Below are 23,334 nucleotides of genomic sequence, written 5' to 3' on the forward strand. Positions count from 1 at the left end.
ACAGTAATTGTATTCTTTCTGCAAGGCCAGATTGCTGAGATAATTATGAGGCAGAGTATCTCTTAAAGTCAGGCAAGACACCATAGATGAAGATTAGCATTGGTATTATATATTCTTAGTGCCACCAAATAAAACTGCCTCATCCCATTCTCACTTCCTTTATAAATTGCTGCCTTTTTTAAGTCACAAAATATACATCTGACATAATTGAATCAGAGAATGCTTTAAATTCAGCAACATGCTCCAGTCTCTTTTCATGCTGCACAGTATAGCTGCAAACCTAAAACTTGCATAAATATTAACATTAGTTTAATGTATACAAATTAATTGTTTCAATTTTATAATAGCAAGACCCTTCACACCAATACAGAGTAGTTATGGATACATGGCTCTGACAATAGTGTTGTTTACCACTATTCCTTCAATGCTAATGAAATTATCCACTGAGTTCACAATTAACATTTCACTGTGTCATCTGAGCAATGCTAATGCTGGGTATCCTTTCCAAGTATAATCTTGAGTTATTTCTTTTTCATAGCTATTAAAACATAGCATTTGTTTTATGCTGTTTTAAGTTCTATTTTATTTGTGATTGTAACATAATTATAAATAAATAATTATTTACCAATCTATAATTTGGATCATTTGCAATCAATACATGCCTGTCAGGTGAGAGGTTTCAGCTCTATTTTGCTTCATACATTGAGATAACTTAATTTTAATTAATAATAAATTATAAATTTTATTAAAAATTAACAACACTAGATTAACATAGAGTAAATATCACTGTGTGGCTCTTTCTTAGAGTATTAATATGTCCTGGATATTGTACATCTGCACTCAGTCATTTTTAAGTCCTATTTTGAACACTAACCAACCATGAATATAAAGGTATATAATCAAGAAAATCTCTTTACCTGTGTAGTATCAGTTGTAGCAGTAATTTTGAATACATTGAAATACATGAAAACATAAATGCTGCCTTCATAGCAGGTAAGTGTACACTGTAAAGTATCTACAGTTATAAAGCAATTCTTTGAAATAGCAGTTTACTCTAAAACCAAAAAAAAGTAAAATAACCAAACCAAGAGACTACTTACGAATTGGGAAATTGAGTTTCACATCGTACATTCAGCCTGTGATTAAAGTCTGGGCTTATATTACTTATGCACAACTTCAGGATCAGTAAACAAGAACTGAGAGAATGGCAGCCACTGGTGTGGCCATAGGGGTGATCTTCTTAGTTCAGATGGTGGTTGGAGTCCTAGGCAATTTTTCTCTCCTCTGCCATTATCTGTTTCTTCACCTCACTGGATGCAAGTTAAGGTTCACAGACTGGATCATGCAGCACTTGGTTGTAGCAAACCTTTTAACTTTGCTGTGTAATGGATTGCAACAGATAATGGGTGCCTTTGGCTTGAAAAACTTCCTTGATGATTTGGGGTGCAAACTACTTGTTTACCTTCACAGAGTAGGGAGGAATGTAATCATGAACAGCACCAGCTTCTTGAGTGTCTTCCAGGTCATCACAATTAGTCCTAAGTCCTCCAGATGGACAAATCTTAGACTCAAATCTCCAAGTTTCATTGCTTCATGTGTATCCCTGAGCTGGATCTTGTCCTTCACTATAAACATTGCATTTCCTATGGACTTGACATCAAGATGGAGTCATAGAAACATCACAAGCCTTAAAGGTTTTGGGTCCAAATCTCTGGACATGTTTCATGCAGTATTACTCACAGGCACAGATGTCATGTTCATGAAATTGATACTCTGTTCCAGTGGCTATCTGATTTCCATCCTTTACAGACACAATCAGAGAATGAAGCACATTCACAGGAACAATTCTCCCCCCAGGTCGTCCCCTGAGTCAAAAGCCACAAAGACTATTCTGCTCTTGGTGAGCACCTTTCTCTGCTTTTATACACGCTCGTGTCTCTTCCAAGTCAATTTAGCTCTTATGTACAATCCAGATGAGTTCATGGTAAATCTGTCTGCACTTTCTTCTGTCTTCTGGTGGTTTCCCAGTTGTGAGTCCCTTTTTGATTATGAGCCTGGGCTCACGTAAAATCTTAATTTTTTTTTGCTTATGTAAGAAATAGAATATAATAATTATATGGGCAAAAATAGATCGTTTATATTACTGATAAATTTAGTCTTCGCTCACCAGTATACATGGAGTAATTGGTGCAATTGAACATAAGAAATGTGAGTATGATCTGCCACAGACTCACATATAAAACTTGCATGCTATATTGTAAGTATATTTGAGTATCTCAAATGATGTTTTACCATGAAGAATTATGTTTTTCACAAATTTTAAATACATTATAATAATAAAATAATGACAGTCTTATATATAATTCAGATCAAAGTGCTTGATAGTTATCTTGTCATTTTTAGTTTTTACACTGGTATTTAGACATCAACACCTAGAATTACAGTTTGAACATCTATTCCCCAAATGCAAGAGTACCCACCTTCATAAAAGAAACTTTACTAAATATCAAAGCATCCATCTTACCACACACAAAAATAGTGGAAGACTTCTTTTACTTTTTTACAATATTTTGCATTTTTATTAGATATTTTATGTATTTGTTTCAAATGTTATCCCCTTTTCCAGTCCCCCCATCCCCTTTCTCCTGCTTCTATGAGGATGCTTCCACTCTCATCCACCCACTTCCACCTCAACACCCTGGCATTCCCCTACACTGGAAAAATGAGCCTTCACAGGACCATGGGCTTATCCTTCCGTTGATGCGAGTCAATGCCATCCTCTGCTACATATGCGTCTGGAACCATGGGTCCCTTCAGGTGTACTCTTTGTTTGGTAGTTTAGTCCCTGGGAGCTCAGTGAAGTCTTGGTCAGTTGATGTTGTTGCAAATTCCTTTAGCTCCTTCAGTCCTTTCTCTCACTCCTCCATTTGGGTCTCCATGCTTAGTCTGATGGTTAGCTGCAAGCATCCTCACCTGTATCAGTAAGATTCTGGCAGAGCCTCTCAGGAGACATCCATATCAGGCTCCTGTCAGCAAGTACTTCTTGTCATCAACAATAGTGACTGGGTTTGGCTGCTGCATATGGGACAGATTCCAGGTAGGGTAGTCTGTGTTCCACTCTTTGTCCCTGTATTTCCTCCCATGGGTATTTTGTTCCTTCTTCTAAGAAGGACTGAAGCATCCACATTTTGGTCTTCCTTCTTGAGCTTCATATGGTCTGTGAATTGTATCTTGGGTATTCCAAGCTTTTGGGCTAATAACCACTTATCAGTAAATGCATACCATGTGTGATCTTTTGTGACCAGATTACCAAGAGCAATCTAAAGATTCTATTTAATTCCCTTCAAAGTTACCACACAGTTTTTATAGATCCGAAAGAGCAATTTCCACCTTCATATAAGAAACAAAAAAACCAGGGATAGCTGAAATAATCCTGAACAATAAAAGGACTTCTGGAGGAATCATCATCCCTGAGCAATAGTGATTAAAAAAACATATTGACATTGTGACAGAAACATATATTTTGATCATTTAAATAAAATCAAAGACCCAGAAATAAACCTGTACACCTATGGACACATGATATTTGATAATGAATCTAAATTATGCCATGGGAAAAAGAAAGCAACTTCAATAAATGGTACTGGTTTAACTGAATGTGTACGTATACGAGAATGAAAAGAGATACATCTTAATCAACTTGCACAAAACTCAAGATAAGTGGATCAAGGCCTCTCAACATAAAACTAGATACATTAAATCTCATAGAACGGAAAGTGGAAAATAACTCTGAAAAAAATTGGTACAGGAAGAAGTTTCCTAATCAGAACACAGTGTCCCAGGCTCTAAGGTCAATAATTTATAATTGGTACCTCATGAAACCAAAAAAAAACAAAAACAAAAAAAAACAAAAAACTGTAAGGCAAATACACTGTCAATAGGACAAAACAGAAGTCTACGGATTGGGAAAGGCTCTTCACTATACCTACATCTGAGGGAGGGCTAATATCCAAAATTTATAAGGAACTCAAGAGTTTAGACACCAACAACCTAAAACCCTATATAAAAGTGGGGTACAGAGTTAAGAAGAGAATTTTCAACAAACATATATCAAATAGCCAAGGAGCATTTAAAGAAATGTTCACAGTCCTTAGCCATCAGGGAAATGGAAATCAAAACAATGTTGATATTCCATCTTGGACCTGTCAGAATTGCTAAGATAAAAAAAAAACTCAAGAGAGAACATATGGTGGTGATAAGAATCTGGAGCAAAGGAAACACTCCTCCATTGCTGGTAGGAGTGCAAACTTATTCAACCCCTTTGGAAATCGATTTGGTGAGTTTTTTGTTTTTTTGCTTTTATTTTTAGAAACCTAGGAATAATTCTACCTTAAGACCCACATCTACCATTCCTGGCCATATACCCAAAAGATGCTCCATCATTCCACAAAGACACTTTCTCAACTGTGTTCTTAACAGCTCTATTCATAATAGCCAGAAACTGGAAACAAACTACATGTACTTTAAATGAAGAATAGATAAAGAAAATATGGTGCATCCATACAATGAAATAATGTTCAGTTATTAAATATAAAAATCATCAGATCCTATTACAAAAGCCTATATTCAACAAAACTGGAAAATCTACAGGAAATTGACAATTTTCTAGACAAATACCAGGAAACAATGTTAAATCAGGAACAAATAAACCATCTAAACAATCCCGTAACTTCTAAAAGAATAGAAGCAGTTATTAAAAGTCTCCCAACCAAAAAGAGCTCAGGACCAGATGGGTTTAGTCCAGAATTCTATCAGACCTTCATAGAAGACCTCATACCAATACTGTCCAAACTATTCCACGAAATAGAAACAAATGGAGCACTACGCAACTCCTTCTATGAAGCCACAATTATGCTTATACCTAAATCACACAAAAGAGAACTTCAGACCACTTTTGCTTATGAATATCGATGCAAAAATACTCAATACAATTCTTATAAACCAAATCCAAGAATAAATCAAAACAATCATCCATCATGATCTAGTAGACTTTATCCCAGGGATTTAGGGATGGTTTAATATATGGAAATGCATCAACATAATCCACAATATAAACAAACTCAAAAATAAAAACCACATGATCATTTCATTAGATACTGAGTAAGCATTTGAAAAAATTCAACACCCCTTCATGATAAAAGTCCTAGAAAGATCAGGAATTCAAGGCCCATACCTAAACATAGTAAAAGCAATATGCAGCAAACCAGTAGTCAATATTAAACTAAATGGAGAAAAACTTGAAGCAGTCCCACTGAAATCAGGGACTAGACAAGGCTGCCTACTTTCTTCCTAGTTACTCAATATAGTACTCGAAGTCCTAGCAAGAGCAATCAGACAACAAAAGGAGGTTGAGCCCCCAGTGTAGGGGAATGTCCGGGGTGGGCATGAAGGTGTGGCGGATGGGGAGGGGAACAACCTTATAGAAGAAGGGGGAGGGGATAAGACTTACAGAAAGGGAATAACATTTGAAATGTAAATAAAATTATCCAATTAACAAAAAAGAACAACAACAACAATGATAAAAATACTGTCTGGTGCTTTCCATCCGTGATGACGCAGGTGGACAGGAAAAAGAGAGCACAACCAAAGAGCAATCATTGGCAGTCAACAGAGCCAATTGCCTGGACCATAGGATGGATGCATTTGGGTGGCTTAACTAGGCAGCTGTGGGAGCTGGGCGAGATGGCCATTTCTGGCACTGATCAAGGAGCAAGTGGAGACAAGGAGAGCTAGACATGGGAGCTGAGTGAGACAAGGGTGGTTGTTGGTAGCTTGGTGGAACTACAAGTGAGAGGTTAAAAGAGCTCAGGCAGAGCTCCCATGAAGGAGCAAGCTTGGCTTATAAAATTACATGCAACAGATTTCGAAGGCAAATTGAGGGAGCTTCAGAATGTCATCCTGAATGAGATAACCCAGACATCAAAAGATATGCATGGTATGTACACGTTTATAAATACATATCAGCAATAAAAAACACAGTACCCATGCTCCACTACACTCCAGAAACCCAACAATAAGCTAAATAAAAAGGAAGTCTTAAATTTCTTTATTTCTTCCTTGAACTACTTATCATTGAGTTGTCTGGTATCTGTTGAGGCCTGTTTTGTGACCCATTATATCATCAATTTTGCAGAAGGTACCATGAGGTGCAGAGAAGAAGGTTTATTCTTTTTTTTTAGGATGAAATGTTCTATAAATATCTGCTAAGTCCATTTGGTTCAAAATTTCTGTTAGATTCTCTATGTCTCTGTTTAATTTATGTTTCTATGATCTGTCCTTTAATGAGTAAGGTGTTGAAATCTACTATTATTGTGTGAGATACATTGTGTGCTTTGAGCTTACTAAGGTTTCTTTTATGAATGTAGGTGCCTTTGCATTTGGAGCATAGATATTCAGAATTGAGAGTTCATCTTGGTTGATTCTTCCTTTGATGAATATGAAGTGTCCTTCCTTATCTTTTTTGATGACTTTTCGTTGAAAGTTGATTTTATTCGAAATTAGAATGGCTACTCCAGCATGTTTCTTGGGACCATTTGCTTGGAAAGTTGTTTTACTCTCAGGTAGTGTCTGTCTTTGTCTCTGAGGTGTGTTTCCTGAATGCAGCAAAATGTAGGGTCCTCTTTACATATCCAGTCTTTTAGTCTGTGTCTTTTTATTGAGGAATGGAGTCAACTGATGTTACGAGATATTAAGAAATAGTGATTGTTGTTTCCTCTTATTTTTGTTCTTAGAGGTGGAATTACGTTTATGTGTCTCTCTTCTTTTGGTTTCATTGCAAGGAACATTCTTGCTTTTTCTAGGGTATAGTTTCCCTCTTTGTGTTGGTGTTTATCATTTATTATCCTTTGTAGGGCTGGATTTGTAGTAAGATTTTGTGCAAATTTAGTTTTGTCATGGAATATCTTGGTTTCTTGAGGATCTTCGAGCTTTCATAGTCTCTTGTGCGAAATCTGGTATAATTCTGATAGGTCTGCTTTTCTATGTTATATGACCTTTTTCCCTTACTGCTTTTAATATTCTTTCTTTGTTTTGTGTGTTTGGTGTTTTGACTATATGTGGTAGGTGGAATTTCTTTTCTGGTTCAATCTATTTGGAGTTGTAGGGGCTTCTTATATGTTTATGTCACCTCTTTCATTGGGTTATGGAAATTTTCTTCTATAATTTTGTTGTAGGTATTTACTGGCCCTATAATTTGGGAATCTTTATTTCTTCTATAACTATTATTCTTAGATTTGATATTCTCATTGTGTCCTAGATTTCCTGGATGTATTTGTTAGGAGCTTTTTGTTTTGTTTTGTTTTGTTTTGTTTTACATTTTCTTTGACTATTATGTCAATGTTTTGTATGGCGTCTTCTGCCCCTGAGATTCTTTCTTCTATCTCTTCTATTCTTTTGGCAATGCTTGCATCTATGACTCTAGTGATGCTAAGTAGTCTTGGTTTCTGTTGCTTAGGCTCCTTTGCTTGCCTCTCATCATCTGATTATCTCTGGTTTTAGTTGATCTTGCTGTGACAGTGACTTGACACTCCTTAAGCCTGTGTGTCAGCACTCCTGGAGTCTGTCTTTCTTTCAGCAGAATCTGGGTACAGAGTGCTGTATCACAGGTTTAGCTCTAGGTACAAGTGGAAACCAGAAGGATCCTGTTGCTGACTGCTCCTAGGTTTCTCTGCCTAGAGAGCACTAGGCATGTTCCTCTTTGGCCAGGAATGTAAACAGAAGTGGCAGTCTTCCCTGAGTTCTCATTATTGTCTGCCCTCCTGAGAGTACAGCTCTCTTCCCCATGGGATCTAGGTACAGAGAGCTGTGGGACCTGGTTTGTTTCAGGAGGAGGCAGAAACCTGAAGGATCCTGTCCCCGACAACTAAGTTCCTGTGTCTAGAGGGCTCCAGGTGGGTTTGTCTTGGGCCAGGAATGTGAGCAGGAGTGATGGTCTCCCCTGATCTCTCAAGATTGTATGCACTTCTGCAGTTCTAAGTATAATATTAATGTTTCTTACAATAATCCTGATGTTAAATATGGATAGAATTAGGAAGGAAAACAAGCAATTGTTTTGTTAATTAGATTCTATGAAGTTTAATGATGTGTGTACAGGATATTTTCTCAACACTAAATATTCTTATTTCAAGATCTATTGGATAAATAATCTGAAATAAAATTAATATTTAAATGTAAATAATTCATGAAAATTGTAGCCTGATATGGTAGCCTAAGGAAAGAGATGGTTTGTGCTGTAGCCTAGTGAAGGGTTGTCATATTTATAGGCAGTATAGGAGATCATAGTGTTTTAAAGATGTTTTGATAATCTTTCTTAAAATCTGCCTCACCTGTATTGGCTGCATCATCTTAAATAATTGACTTCACCTGTCCTGCTAAATGTATGTAACAGTTAATTAACACCACAGACCCAGGATTATCTTGGGATTAAATCATCACTAGACCATTTTCTTGCCACAGGATTCATGATATTCAGAATATAATGCACAGACTGAATTTTATTTGAATGTCTTAACAGTGTTTATACCACTTGAGCTGACAATGTTCTATATAAGAACTATAGAAAAAAGTTCCTCCTTACCATAGTCATTCTTTACATGAAAATGATTGAGAAATAGAGTGGGATTAGGTTTTAGAAAGGTAAAGATTTCCTTCTCTTGATTTTCTGTCTTGATCAATTGATAGGATTAACAATGGCATTGGGCCATCCCAAGGACTACCCTTAGAATAGAATACTGTCTATAGAAATAGTCACTACCAAAGGCAAAGCCACCATGAGGTTACCATAAGATTCTGTTAAAGAGCACACACTTCTCATAATCCATTAATTTTATAACTGGAAGTAATATTATGATTACTATCCTGACATTTAAGTTATTTGAGAATGTGATAAGAAAGTAAATATGGGGGGAGGATGGGGAGGGGAATACCCATATAGAAGGGGAGGAGGAGGGGTTAGGGGGATGTTGGCCCGAAAACCTGGAAAGGGAATAACAATCGAAATGTAAATAAGAAATACCCAAGTAAATAAAGATGGAGAAAAAAAAGAAAGTAAATATGTAGAATAAGAATAGATAGAATTTGATCAAGATATAAACATTAGAGGACAATATAGAAATGGGGCATTAGTGATCTATGTGGGGCAAATTAGAGCCCTTGGATAAAGCATAATGAGAAGAATAAATAAAAACAATTGGAAATCCTAAAAATCTTTAATTTTGAGAAAGATGAGGCAGGGCAAAGCACAACTTTATTAAAGTCTCTGTGACCACAGAAGGCTCTGTATAAAAGGAAATTTAAAAAACAAAAAAATATATAAAAGACAAATACGAAAAAACATAGTGAAGGAAAGTTGGTCTTCATGGTTAAACTGAATTTAGAAGACAAAAAGTAGGAGTTGAGAAGGGGTAGTATCTCCTGGTTTATGTTATTTTTTTGGAATCTTGATGTCCTGAGTTCAATGTTGAGATATAACAATGTAAAGATATCAGTCTCAAAAATCCTGTGAGCCCACTCCACATATAAAAATAGGACATATATCTACATATACAGAGGAACACAAGAATGCTCTGTTTTATCTGCAGAACGTAAGTGAATGTTGAGTGCTTATCTCTAAATGGGACATCTGTATAATATTGTTTCCCAAAATGGGAACATTGGAAAGGAGTGAAAAGTAGGTTTATAAGAGCCAGAAGTATATGCTCCCAAACCCCGTGGGAGAGAGAGCTCAACGCTGAGACAGGTGGGCAATCCTCAGTCTGCAGAGCAGAAGAGACTACCAACACTGCCCACCCCTGCCCACATCCCTGGCCCAAGAGGAAACTGTATAGGGCCTCTGGGTTCCCTTGGATAAGGGCACAGGAGCAGGAAATCCGCTGCTTCTGAGACACCTCTGGAACGGGAAGAGACGGACCCAATAAACAGTTCTCTGCACCCAAATCCCGTGGGAGGGAGAGATAAACCTTCAGAGAGGCAGACACGCCTGGGAAACAAGAAGAGTCTACACTCGGCCCACATCTCTGACTCCAGAGGAAAACACCAAACGCCATCTGGAACCCTGGTGCATGGAAGCTCCCCGAAAGGACGGCACAGAACTCCCTGGTTGCTGCCGCAACACCCCACGAGCAAACTTGAGCCTCGGGACCGCAGGTAAGACCAACTTTTCTGCTCCAAGCGACCTGCCTGGTGAACTCAAGACACAGGCCCATGGGAAAAGCAGAAGACCTGTAGATAGGAAAAACTATATGCCCCAAAGCAGAACATTCTGTCCCCATAACTGGCTAAAAGGAAACAGGAAAACAGGTCTACAACGCTCCTGACACACAGGCTTATAGGACAGTCTAACCACTGTCAGAAATAGCAGAACAAAGTAACACTAGAGATAATCTGATGGTGAGAGGCAAGCTCAGGAACCCAAGCAACAGAAAGCAAGACTACATGGCATCATCAGAGCCCAATTCTCCCACCTAAGCAAACACGGAATATTCAAACACATCAGAAAAGCAAGATCCAGTTTCAAAATCATATTTGATCATGATGCCGGAGGACTTCAAGAAAGACATGAAGAACTCCCTTAGAGAAAAACAGGAAAACATAAGTAAACAAGTAGAAGCCTACAGAGAGGAATCACAAAAATCCCTGAAGAATTCCAGGAAAACATAAATAAACAAGTAGAAGCCTTTACAAAGGAATCACAAAAATCCCTGAAAGAATTCCAGGAAAACACAATCAAACAATTAAAGGAATTAAAAATGGAAATAGAAGCAATCAAGAAAGAACACATGGAAACAACCCTGGATATAGAAAACCAAAGGAAGAGACAAGGAGCCATAGATACAAGCATCACCACCAGAATACAAGAGATAGAAGAGAGAATCTCAGGAGCAGAAGATTCCATAGAAATCATCGACTCAACAGTCAAAGATAATGTAAAGCAGAAAAAGCTACTGGTCCAAAACATACAGGAAATCCAGGAATCAATGAGAAGATCAAACCTAAGGATAATAGGTATAGAAGAGAGTGAAGACTCCCAGCTCAAAGGACCAGTAAATATTTTCAACAAAATCATAGAAGAAAACTTCCCTAACCTAAAAAAAGAGATACCCATAGGCATACAAGAAGCCTACAGAACTCCAAATAGATTGGACCAGAAAAGAAACACCTCCCGACACATAATAGTCAAAACACCAAATGAACAAAATAAAGAAAGAATATTAAAAGCAGTAAGGGAAAAAGGTCAAGTAACATATAAAGGCAGACCTATCAGAATCACACCATACTTTTCGCCAGAGACTATGAAATCCAAAAGATCCTGGACAAATGTCATACAGACCCTAAGAGAACACAAATGCCAGCCCAGGTTACTGTATCCTGCAAAACTCTCAATTAACATAGATGGAGAAACCAAGATATTCCATGACAAAACCAAAATTACATAATAACTTTCTACAAATCCAGCACTACAAAGGATAATAAATGGTAAAGCCCAACAAAAGGAGGCAAGCTACACCCTAGAAAAAGCAAGAAACTAATCATCTTGGCAACAAAACAAAGAGAAGAAAAGCACACAAACATAAACTCACATCCAAATATGAATATAACAGGAAGCAACAATCACTATTCCTTAATATCTCTCAACATCAATGGTTTCAACTCCCCAATAAAACGACATAGATTAACAAACTGGATACACAATGAGGACCCTGCATTCTCCTGCCTACTGGAAACACACATCAGTGACAAAGACAGACACTACCTCAGAGTGAAAGGCTGGAAAACAACTTTCCAAGCAAATGGTCAGAAGAAGCAAGCTGGAGTAGCCATTCTAATATCAAATAAAATCAATTTTCAACTAAAAGTAATCAAGAAAGATAAGGAAAGACACTTCATATTCATCAACGGAAAAAATCCACCAATATGAACTCTCAATCCTAATTATCTATGCCCCAAATACAAGGGCACCTACATATGTGAAAGAAACCTTACTACAGCTCAAAACACACATTGCACCTCACACAATAATAGTAGGAGATTTCAACACCCCACTCTCATCAATGGACAGATCATGGAAACAGAAATTAAACAGAGACGTAGACAGATGAGGAGAAGTCATGAGCCAAATGGACTTAACGGATATTTATAGAACATTCTATCCTAAAGTAAAAGGATATACCTTCTTCTCAGCTCCTCATGGTACTTTCTCCAAAATTGACCATATAATTTGTCAAAAAACAGGCCTCAACAGGTACAGAAAGATAGAAATAATCCTATGCGTGTTATCAGACCACCACAGCCTAAAGCTGGTCTTAAATAATAATAAGGGAAGAAGCTCACATATACGTGGAAGTTGAACAATGCTCTACTCAACGATAACCTGGTCAAGGAAGAAATAAAGAAAGAAATTAAAAACTTTTTAGAATTTAATGAAAATGAAGGAACAACATACCCAAACTTATGGGACACAATGAAAGCTGTGCTAAGAGGAAAACTCATAGCGCTGAGTGCCTGCAGAAAGAAACAGGAAAGAGCATATGTCAGCAGCTTGACAGCACACCTAAAAGCTCTAGAAAAAAAAGAAGCAAATACACCCAGGAGGGTAGAAGGCAGGAAATAATCAAACTCAGAGCTGAAATCAGCCAATAGTAACAAAAAGGACGATAGAAAGAATCAACAGAACCAAAAGTTGGTTCTTTGAGAAAATCAACAAGATAGATAAACCCTTAGCCAGACTAACGAGAGGACACAGAGAGTGTGTCCAAATTAACAAAATCAGAAATGAAAAGGGAGACATAACTACAGATTCAGAGGAAATTCAAAAAATCATCAGATCTTACTATAAAAGCCTATATTCAACAAAACTTGAAAATCTGCAGGAAATGGACAATTTCCTAGACAGATACCAGGTACCGAAGTTAAATCAGGAACAGATAAACCAGTTAAACAATCCCATAACTCCTAAGGAAATAGAAGCAGTCATTAAAAGGTCTCCCAACCAAAAAGAGCCCAGGTCCAGACGGGTTTAGTGCAGAATTCTATCAGACCTTCATAGAAGACCTCATACCAATACTATCAAACTATTCCACAAAATTGAAACAGATGGAGCACTACCGAATTCCTATGAAGCCACAATTACTCTTATACCTAAACCACACAAAGACCCAACAAAGAAAGAGAACTTCAGACCAATTTCCCTTATGAATATTCGCAAAAAATACTCAATAAAATTCTGGCAAACCGAATCCAAGAGCACATCAAAACAATCATCCAACATGATCAAGTAGGCTTCATCCCAGGCATGCAGGGATGGTTTAATATACAGAAAACCATCAACGTGATCCATTATATAAACAAACTGAAAGAACAAAACCACATGATCATTTCATTAGATGCTGAGAAAGCATTTGACAAAATTCAACACCCCTTCATGATAAAAGTCCTGGAAAGAATAGGAATTCAAGGCCCATACCTAAACATAGTAAAAGCCATATACAGCAAACCAGTTGCTAACATTAAACTAAATGGAGAGAAACTTGAAGCAATCCCACTAAAATCAGGGACTAGACAAGGCTGCCCACTCTCTCCCTACTTATTCAATATAGTTCTTGAAGTTCTAGCCAGAGCAATCAGACAACAAAAGGAGATCAAGGGGATACAGATCAGTAAAGAAGAAGTCAAAATATCACTATTTGCAGATGATATGATAGTATATTTACGTGATCCCAAAGTTCCACCAGAGAACTACTAAAGCTGATAAACAACTTCAGCAAAGTGGCTAGGTATAAAATTAACTCAAATAAATCAGTAGCCTTCCTCTACCCAAAAGAGAAACAGGCCAAGAAAGAAATTAGGGAAACGACACCCTTCATACTAGACCCAAACAATATTAAGTACCTCGGTGTGACTTTAAGCAAGCAAGTAAAAAGATCTGTACAATAAGAACTTCAAGACTCTGAAGAAAGAAATTGAAGAAGACCTCAGAAGATGGAAAGATCTCCCATGCTCATGGATTGGCAGGATTAATATAGTAAAATGGCCATTTTACCAAAAGCGATCTACAGATTCAATGCAATCCCCATCAAAATACCAATCCAATTCTTCAAAGAGTTAGACAGAACAATTTGCAAATTCATCTGGAATAACAAAAAACCCAGGATAGCTAAAACTATCCTCAACAATAAAAGGACTTCAGGGGGAATCACTATCCCTGAACTCAAGCAGTATTACAGAGCAATAGTGATAAAAACTGCATGGTATTGGTACAGAGACAGACAGATAGACCAATGGAACAGAATTGAAGACCCAGAAATGAACCCACACACCTATGGGCACCTGATTTTTGACAAAGGAGCCAAAACCATCCAATGGAAAAAAGATAGCATTTTCGCCAAATGGTGCTGATTCAACTGGAGGTCAACATGTATAAGAATGCAAATCGATCCAATTTTTATCACCGTGTACAAAGCTTAAGTCCAAGTGGATCAAGGACCTCTACATCAAACCAGATACACTCAAACGAATAGAAGAAAAACTAGGGCAGCATCTCGAACACATGGGCACTGGAAAAAATTTCCTGAACAAAACACCAATGGCTTATGCTCTGAGATCAAGAATTGACAAATGGAATCTCATAAAACTGCAAAGCTTCTGTAAGGCAAAGGACACTGTGGTTAGGACAAAATGGCAACCAACAGATGGGGAAAAGATCTTTACCAATCCTACAACAGATAGAGGCCTTATATCCAAAATATAAAAAGAACTCAAGAAGTTAGACTGCATGGAGTCAAATAACCCTATTAAAAAATGGGGTTCAGAACTAAACAAAGAATTCACAGCTGAGGAATGCCGATTGGCTGAGAAACACCTAAAGAAATGGTCAACATCTTTAGTCATAAGGGAAATGCAAATCAAAACAACCCTGAGATTTCAACTCACACCAGTGAGAATGGCTAAGATCAAAAACTCAGGTGACAACAAATGCTGGCGAGGATGTGGAGAAAGAGGAACACTCCTCCATTGTTGGTGGGATTGCAGACTGGTACAACCATTCTGGAAATCAGTCTGGAGGATCCTCAGAAAATTGGACATTGAACTACTTGAGGATCCAGCTATACCTTTCTTGGGCATATACCCACAAGATGCCCCAACATATAAAAAGACACATGCTCCAGTATGTTCATAGCAGCCTTATTTATAATAGCCAGAAGCTGGAAAGAACTCAGATGCCCTTCAACAGAGGAATGGATACAGAAAATATGGTACATCTACACAATGGAATATTACTCAGCTATCAAAAACAACGACTTTATGAAATTCGTAGGCAAATGGTTGGAACTGGAAAATATCATCCTGAGTGAGCTAACCCAATCACAGCAAGACATACATGGTATGCACTCATTGATAAGTGGCTATTAGCCCAAATGCTTGAATTACCCTAGATGCACAGAACACATGAAACTCAAGACGGATGATCAAAATGTGAATGCTTCACTCCTTCTTTAAAAGGGGAACAAGAATACCCTTGGCAGGGAATAGAGAGGCAAAGATTAAAACAGACACAGAAGGAACACCCATTCAGAGCCTACCCCACATGTGGCCCATACATGTACAGCCATCCAATTAGACAAGATGGATGAAGCAAAGAAGTGCAGGCCAACAGGAGCCGGATGTAGATCTCTCCTGAGAGACACAGCCAGAATACAGCAAATACAGAGGCGAATGCCAGCAGCAAACCACTGAACTGAGAATGGGACCCCCGTTGGAGGAATCAGAGAAAGAACTGGAAGAGCTTGAAGGGGCTCGAGACCCCTTATGAACAACAATGCCAAGCAACTAGAGCTTTCAAGGACTAAGCCACTACCTAAAGACTATACATGGACTGACCCTGAACTCTGACCTCATAGGTAGCATTGAATATCCTAGTAAGATCACCAGTGGAAGGGGAAGCCCTTGGTCCTGCTAAGACTGAACCCACAGTGAACGTGATTGTTGGGGGGAGGGTGGCAATGGGGGTAGGGTGAGGAGAGGAACACCCATAAAGAAGGGGAGGGGGAGGGATTAGGGGGATGTTTGCCCGGAAACCGGGAAAGGGAAAAACATTCGAAATGTAAATAAGAAATACTCAATTAATAAATAAAATAAAATAAAATAAAAGAGCCAGAAGTATAAATCTGTCATAACAAGGTGTTTTTCAAACAGGAGAGAAAAGTTCCACATGTAAATCCCCAACAGGTGTGAATTCATAAACAATAATTTACAATAACAACCAGCAAAAATCTATTGTACATAAGAGCAGATCTGGTCATTTTCGAACTAATCTGAACACTTATTGGCAGTTGATGTTTATTGCAGAATAAATTCACTTTTCTCCAGGGATATGATTCTTGAAGAGTTAATGATGGCACAGTAGATGATCTTACATCCATACTTTTATAGGCAATAATAAGTAAATAAGTGATAATAAAATGCACATGATTTATGTGGGATAAATAGTACAAAGATGTGTGATGAATTAGAAGCGAGGGAATGGATGGTGTTTTTGATAAAATTATATTCTCTGTATTAGTTAATATTAAATATACTAAGACATAATATTAACAAAAACAAGACAATGGTGCAATATATTTTAACAATTTTTAATTATTAGATAAACTGATATTGATTGAAAGAAAAATTCAAAATATAAAAAAATAATGAAACATACTGTTTTCATGATGCAAGGAAATAGGTCATCTATGGGAGCAGCAAGTACCTCTTACCACTGAGAGATATCTCCATGATGTGATGTTATGTTTTAAGCTATATCATTATTTATTCAATAGCCTTTTTCTTCACTCAAATTCGTCTTTAAACAACTATTAACAATACAGAGAATGTACAGTTATATTGTAAGTTTTATTAAATTTGCAGTTCTATTAACCCTATGGTTAGACTCATGCCTAGTAACTAGGCAAATGAGACTCAGTGAAAGTCACCTTCTAAAATTCCATCAAATATTAGGGCCATAACTGTCAAATCATGAAAACATGGAACACAGTTGCACAATTTTTCTTTTATCCAGTTTCTTGCTATAAACACACCATGAGAATGTGGTTTTTTGGGAACCCTTTCTCTTCAGGAATTCCTAGTTTTGCTAAAGAAAATTTTCTAGAGCTGCTTGACAGGAAAATATCGTTCTATATTTGCTACTTTCAGGTTCTATAGTGCATGCTGTAGTCCTGCCAATAATTTCAGGACATTCCAACATTCACGTCTGAGACTTTCATTAATCCTGGAAGCAACAGAATTTATAACACAGAAAGATGGTCACTCCAGATATTGCTTCACATTCTATATCCAAGTGGTTTCGAATGATTAGCAGAAACATTTGGATGTTTCTACTAAGAGAAAAGCCCAGGTAATCATTATCTTAGAAAAAAGAAGTACTGTTGCATAAAATGGGAAAAAGTCAACATCTTTGTACCCATAGATGAATTTTTGAATGAAGAAGACTCAGTTTCATGTTTTGTTTATCATTGCAGCGGCTCTGCAATACATCTACCCAAAATAACTTTTGATTCTATCATGACTTACATTTGGTCACATTTTATTGTATTAACATTTCCTGGGTTCCATGAGTAAATACATTTTTTACATCTGACATGATACACATGACTGATGAAAGTAGGAAATCCACCCAAGTAGAATTTTATCATCCTGTGTTTGTTAGACTGACTTACAGGAACATGGATGAAGGGTGAATGACCACACACATCCTCATTCTTGGCTAATTGCCATTCATCATACCTGATGAATGAATACCTGATAGAAGCTGTCTCATGGAGTTCCACTTTCCAAGTGGAAATCATATGTATTCTACCATCTTCAAAGAATACATTCACCTATGGGGGGAGTCAGAATAAAAAATGTGGAAACAGAGGAGATATTCCAAAAGCCTTCCATATCTCCTTCTAGCAACCAATCTTCACAACTTTCCCAATGGATTTAATATTCTTTACATTGTGTTCATTTTCTCTGTGTGTTACATAATAGAATAAGCCTAGTATTTTTATATCAGTACCTTATTTCAGGCCATGATTTCCAGCCCATATATACCAATACTTCATTCCAAAATGCTGCAGGATAAACATACTAGACCCAAAACAAAAAGTACAATAGCACAGGGCAGAATTATCTGAAACTAGCTTCCATACACCAGGAAAGGAAACCAAAAATTGATAAAAAGGAATCTATGGCCATACCACACTGCTGTGCCTAATATTGTGTGATCCCATATGTGTAGCATGTTTATGCTTAGCTCCTATGTCAATGGGAGACACCCAGAACTGCATGATTGTATCAAGTTTCTGCAAACCAACTGAAAGTATAAGCAGAGAGAGCATACAACCCCTATAACCAGAGAAAATATTTGCTAGTTGTACCTCCTTCAGTAACAACTTATGCTATTTAAAGAATTAAGACATATTAAAAATAATTACTATGCTTTGCCAGGAAGAAACATTTCACATTTCTCTAATACTAATATGACATCGATGTTAATAATGACGTGCTCTCTAGATTTTGCCTTTAAACTGTGTCCCTGAGCTTGAGCACCAGGTGATTTTTTAGATTTAAAAGCCCCTCTTGGTACGGCCATCAATTCAAACCATAGGTTTAATCCATGTGGTTAGCAATAATTATCTTGTGTGTGTCATGTGATTATATGACAAGGAATCCCCCAAAATAAACAATTTAAAAGAATATCTAACAGGTATATAGAAATTATTCCCAGGTATATTTGCCGTATTTCTTTATCTCTCATGACTAAATTGACTGAGGGCAAATAGGAAATGCCTAAATTCATGTACATGTGAAAATGCACATGTGGAAGAAACAGTGAGACATACACAGCTTCTTTAAATAAAGCGTTTCCTGATAACTTCAGGAATACTGCATGGTTCTGGGATTCATGTGCAGGACACAGACTCACATTTTCTGCAATATTCTCTTAAGGGATCAAGCAATAACTTGTAATTGTTTTGTGAAGAATATTACACTAAGGGCATCTTTGTAAAAGTTTTATTGCTCCACACAGCTGCTGCATACTTGCTACATTCACTGGTGAAATGGTAATTGCAATTCTGAGAGGAGGTGAGGTCATGGAATCACAGAGCCATATACCAGGTACTGTCTCACTCCCTTTAGCACATATCCTGTGCTGAAAGACTATGGAACTGAAATCAGTATCACGGAAAAGATCTAGAATTGTGTGTTTTACATTGCAGTCTACAAGCAGAATTTGTAAGGGCAATCCTGTGTCAAGAGTGTGGGTAAGTGCCCCTAACAAAAAGGGAGTAGGAATAGAACCTGGGTGTATATTGAAGCTAGCAAGGACAGAAAGACACTTCCAAAAAATAAAGTAAATTGTCGAAGAGCTCTAGACACTCTGAATTCGTGAATTATAATTTAATATGTTCTATAGTGACAGAACTTACATGGTAAAGAAAACTGTGTTAAAAGGTTGTCTCAAAATCAACTAAAAGGATTTAAATGCTATTGTAAAGAACAGAAATGAGCAGAATAGAGGAGGGTGAATATGGTTAATAATCTGTACTGTTGTGTGAGTGTGTGTGTGTGTGTGTGTGAGTGTGTGTGAGTTAAAAAAAAGAAAAAAAAATAATAATCTGTACTGTTTTCTGAACAATGATAATGTACTCATTTTGATGCTTTTAGTGTTTGTATACATAGGTAACTGCTAATAGTGATAGATGTATGACTGCATGTGAATGCAGTGAATATAATACAACATTCAGATATTCCAAACCCTCCCATTGTACCATTGGTTTATGAAACAGTTGCAGTTTAAATGTTTTAAATTATAGAAAGACGCATGTAACAAAATAAAAATACACATGGAAACATAATATTATATTAATTATTTGTTAGTGTTATTAATTATATATCATTAATATAAGATATTGATACATTTAATTACATTATGTGAATTATAAAATATATTCATATTGGTGTTAGAGTATTCCTGATGATTTTTTTCTTGGGAAAAGAACTACTATTAACTTATAAGATTATTGAAATTATTCTTAGAAATGATTGCCAATGTGTTAATGGAAATATGCTTTTTCCTAATTTTGGGTAAAACAAAATAAATGGAAACAATAATTGTATATCTTTTGCAAATACAAATGGTGTTGGATCCCTTGAATAATTTTTCTTTGTTTATAGAAAAGGACAGTGAACTAAATGCTGTCTGCCTGAGGCCAGCTATAAGATAGTGTATAGTTTTCTAAACAATGATATCAATTGGAACAATTAAACTACCCTAATGTAATAATTTAGTACTAAGAAGTGTAAATATATGTAAATCTAGATATATAGAATATGTTTTGACATCATAAAATCTCATCTGTGAACTGGAAGTGATCTTAAAGCAACAGTCTAAAAAAGTCCACATTTACACACTTCACAACTTAGACAAATTTCATGTTTTACACACAATGTTTCATGTACATCTTATAAATTTAAATTTTCCCCACTCTTACACCAATAGACAATATGTTTAGCTTCTGCTCGTGTTCATCAGGAGTTAGACATGTGATCTGAGCATGATCACAAATTATTTCTATCACACTCTATCTAAATGTATTGGTGTTTATTTGCTCACATTGAATGCATGTCATTGTTTTTAGCAATTCAGTAAAATGCTAACCTGTGTTCCTCACATGGAGCCAGGAAAGATTTTCTGAAATCATACAGGTATCATATGTCCTCAAGTTCGGACATAATTCATGTTGAGTCAAATTATATCACATACTGTGTAGTTGATGGAAATTTTCACTCATAATGTTTATTGACCGGCTAAATAGAGTCCACATTCACGTGTGCACATGAAGCAACAGAGAGTGAAACTCAGCAGCTCTGTAGAATAAGCAACTATGTGTAACTCCAGTGTTTGAAGAAGCCAGAGAACAGGAGTCAGAAGAGTGAGCTATATTTTTCCATGCTCTCTCTATTGCCATTCAGCCAGGTTCATGCCCTTACTTTACCTACAGTCAGAACATGAGTTTACACATCCTTAACCCCTCTCTGCCATAGGCACTTTTATTTATAAGCTGCTGATAAGTGGATAAGTTGAATTCCATGAACTATGGCCAGGATAATTGGCATTGGGAAAGGGAAGGGGTGGTGGGGAGGGAGTGGGAGAGAAAAAGAGGGGGGAGGAGGGGGATAGTTGATCAGAGAGTAAAAAGGAAAACAGCACTTCTCTGGGCTTTATAAATTCACATTTATGATCTGCTCACAGATGGAAGCATGCTCATGTTATCAAGTCTGATGTCATAAAGGTAGCCCTTTCTTAATGGTGCATGCTTTAAGAATCATAAAAAACATTTGCAAAACTTGCATTGATACGAATTGTCACTGGTTTTAGTGGCACTGTTATGGAAATAAAATTTGAAATTTTGTTAGGACAGATATGCCATTAATGCCTCATCTTCCCCTCCTTGATCCTTAGGTTCAGACATCAGGAAATGATGAGATGACAGCCAGGAATATGGCTCTAGGTATAATCTTCTTATCACAGACTGCATTTGGACTTCTGGGTAATTCTTCTGTCTTCTTCAATTACTTAGTGATTTACTTCTCAAGGTACAAGCTGAACTCCACAGACTGGATTTTGAATTATATAGTTGTAGCCAACTTCTTAACTCTTCTGTGTAAAGGATTGCCACAGACAATGGCAGCTTTTGGGCTTAAAGATTTTCTAAGTGATTTGGGATGCAATCTCCTCTTTTACTTTCATAAAATGGGCAGGAGTACATGTATTTGCAGCAGCAGTTTGCTGAGTGTCTTCCAAGCCAACACCATCAACAACAGGAACTTCAGGTGGGAAGAGTTTAAAACCAAATCATCCAAGGTCAGTGGCTTCTTTCTTTGTCTTTGCTGCATTCTGAACATCCTCATGAATACTTATAATCTCTTTTACATGAGTGGAAAATTGTGCTACAGAAATGTGACAATTCTACAAAACTTTGGCTTCTGCACTGCTTGTCTTGACAAAACTGGACAAATCTTGTATACTGTATTCCTTCCTCTCCCTGATGCTGTGTATCTGGGACTCTTGGTCTGGGCCAGCATATCTACTGTTCTCATCTTGCACAGGCACAAGCAGAAAATGGAGCACATTCCCAGAAACAAACATTCTTCACAATCATCCACTGAGTCCAGGGTTATAAAAACCATCCTTCTTCAATTGAGTACATTTATGTTCTTTTATATAATTTCCTGCCTCTTTCAACTATTTCTGTCTTTCTTTCATAATCCCAGCTGGTTACTCATAAACACATCCATAGTCATCTCTGGGTGTTTCCCAGCTGTAAGTCCCTTTCTGCTCATGAACCACTACTCCATAGCATCTAGCCACTGTGTTCCTTGGACGAGAAATTGACAAGAAACTGATATGACTAGAAGCATATAAATTCAATGCTTATGGATGGTTATTTATTAATTCCTATGCCATAGAATCATATGTACATTGTGGAGGGTTATCACACAAAACATTGGCGTTTATGCATAAACTTTTGTGTTATAGGATGTGTATGCATCTATTTCTAGGCAAATGCAAAATGAATGCTCACTCAGATTGTGTTAACCCTACATCAAGCAATAATATGGCATGTTGTTTGTGACACATGCAAAGGTTAAATATAAGCACATGAATGTACATTTTAGATTTCTGAAAAAAACTTACTGAAACCTTGATAAACTGACTCAGAACATCAACTATATTCATGTTTTGTTGATATTTTTGGTAATGACTTTGACACATCATATTTATTTTTTCCTTGCTCTATGTCTATTTTTCTGTCTGTGTCTGTATTTCTTCAAATAAATACAGTTTTCAATGGTCTCTGATACTGTGAGTGTGCTGGGATGTAATCCCTACCACTTATAGATAACTTTGGTGTCCAAAGGTGGGTCTGTACTGCTTAACTATGGGAGAAGATTATGCTGTGATTACTGTATCAGAGCCCCTCCCAGTAATCTGAAAAACAAACACAATCTTTCCCAAACAAGCCCAAAAATGCTTGAATACAAATGGCATGTCTTTAATATGACTCCTGTTTTACATTCTCAGGATTCAGCTGAGGTCTTTCCTTATTTATTGCCTAAAAGAACATCCTGAGGCATCCAGGTTGTAGGGACATACTGTGATAATTCAGATACTTGCCTTAGTTTATATTATGTCAAACAGGTAAAAAATAGTATATTCTACTTATAATAATATAA

General features: G+C 36.9%; 2 protein-coding genes across 2 annotated transcripts; both read left to right on the forward strand.

Moving 5' to 3' along the window:
- Positions 1-1,204: 1,204 nt before the first annotated feature.
- On the forward strand, positions 1,205-21,579 carry LOC116893476 (vomeronasal type-1 receptor 4-like). Its single transcript, XM_032895232.1, is given in 3 exon segments — positions 1,205-2,014; positions 2,016-2,064; positions 21,560-21,579. Coding segments are annotated over 3 exon segments (879 nt in total).
- On the forward strand, positions 19,200-22,492 carry LOC116894589 (vomeronasal type-1 receptor 4-like). Its single transcript, XM_032896308.1, has 3 exons — positions 19,200-19,212; positions 19,314-19,358; positions 21,560-22,492. The coding sequence occupies exon 3, from the start codon at positions 21,584-21,586 to the stop codon at positions 22,490-22,492; it is 909 nt and encodes a 302-aa protein (XP_032752199.1). The 5' UTR covers positions 19,200-19,212; positions 19,314-19,358; positions 21,560-21,583.
- The last annotated feature ends 842 nt before the right edge of the window (positions 22,493-23,334 follow it).

The sequence above is a fragment of the Rattus rattus genome, chromosome 2 (assembly GCF_011064425.1).
Source record: "Rattus rattus isolate New Zealand chromosome 2, Rrattus_CSIRO_v1, whole genome shotgun sequence".
In the NCBI taxonomy this organism is placed as follows: domain Eukaryota; kingdom Metazoa; phylum Chordata; class Mammalia; order Rodentia; family Muridae; genus Rattus; species Rattus rattus.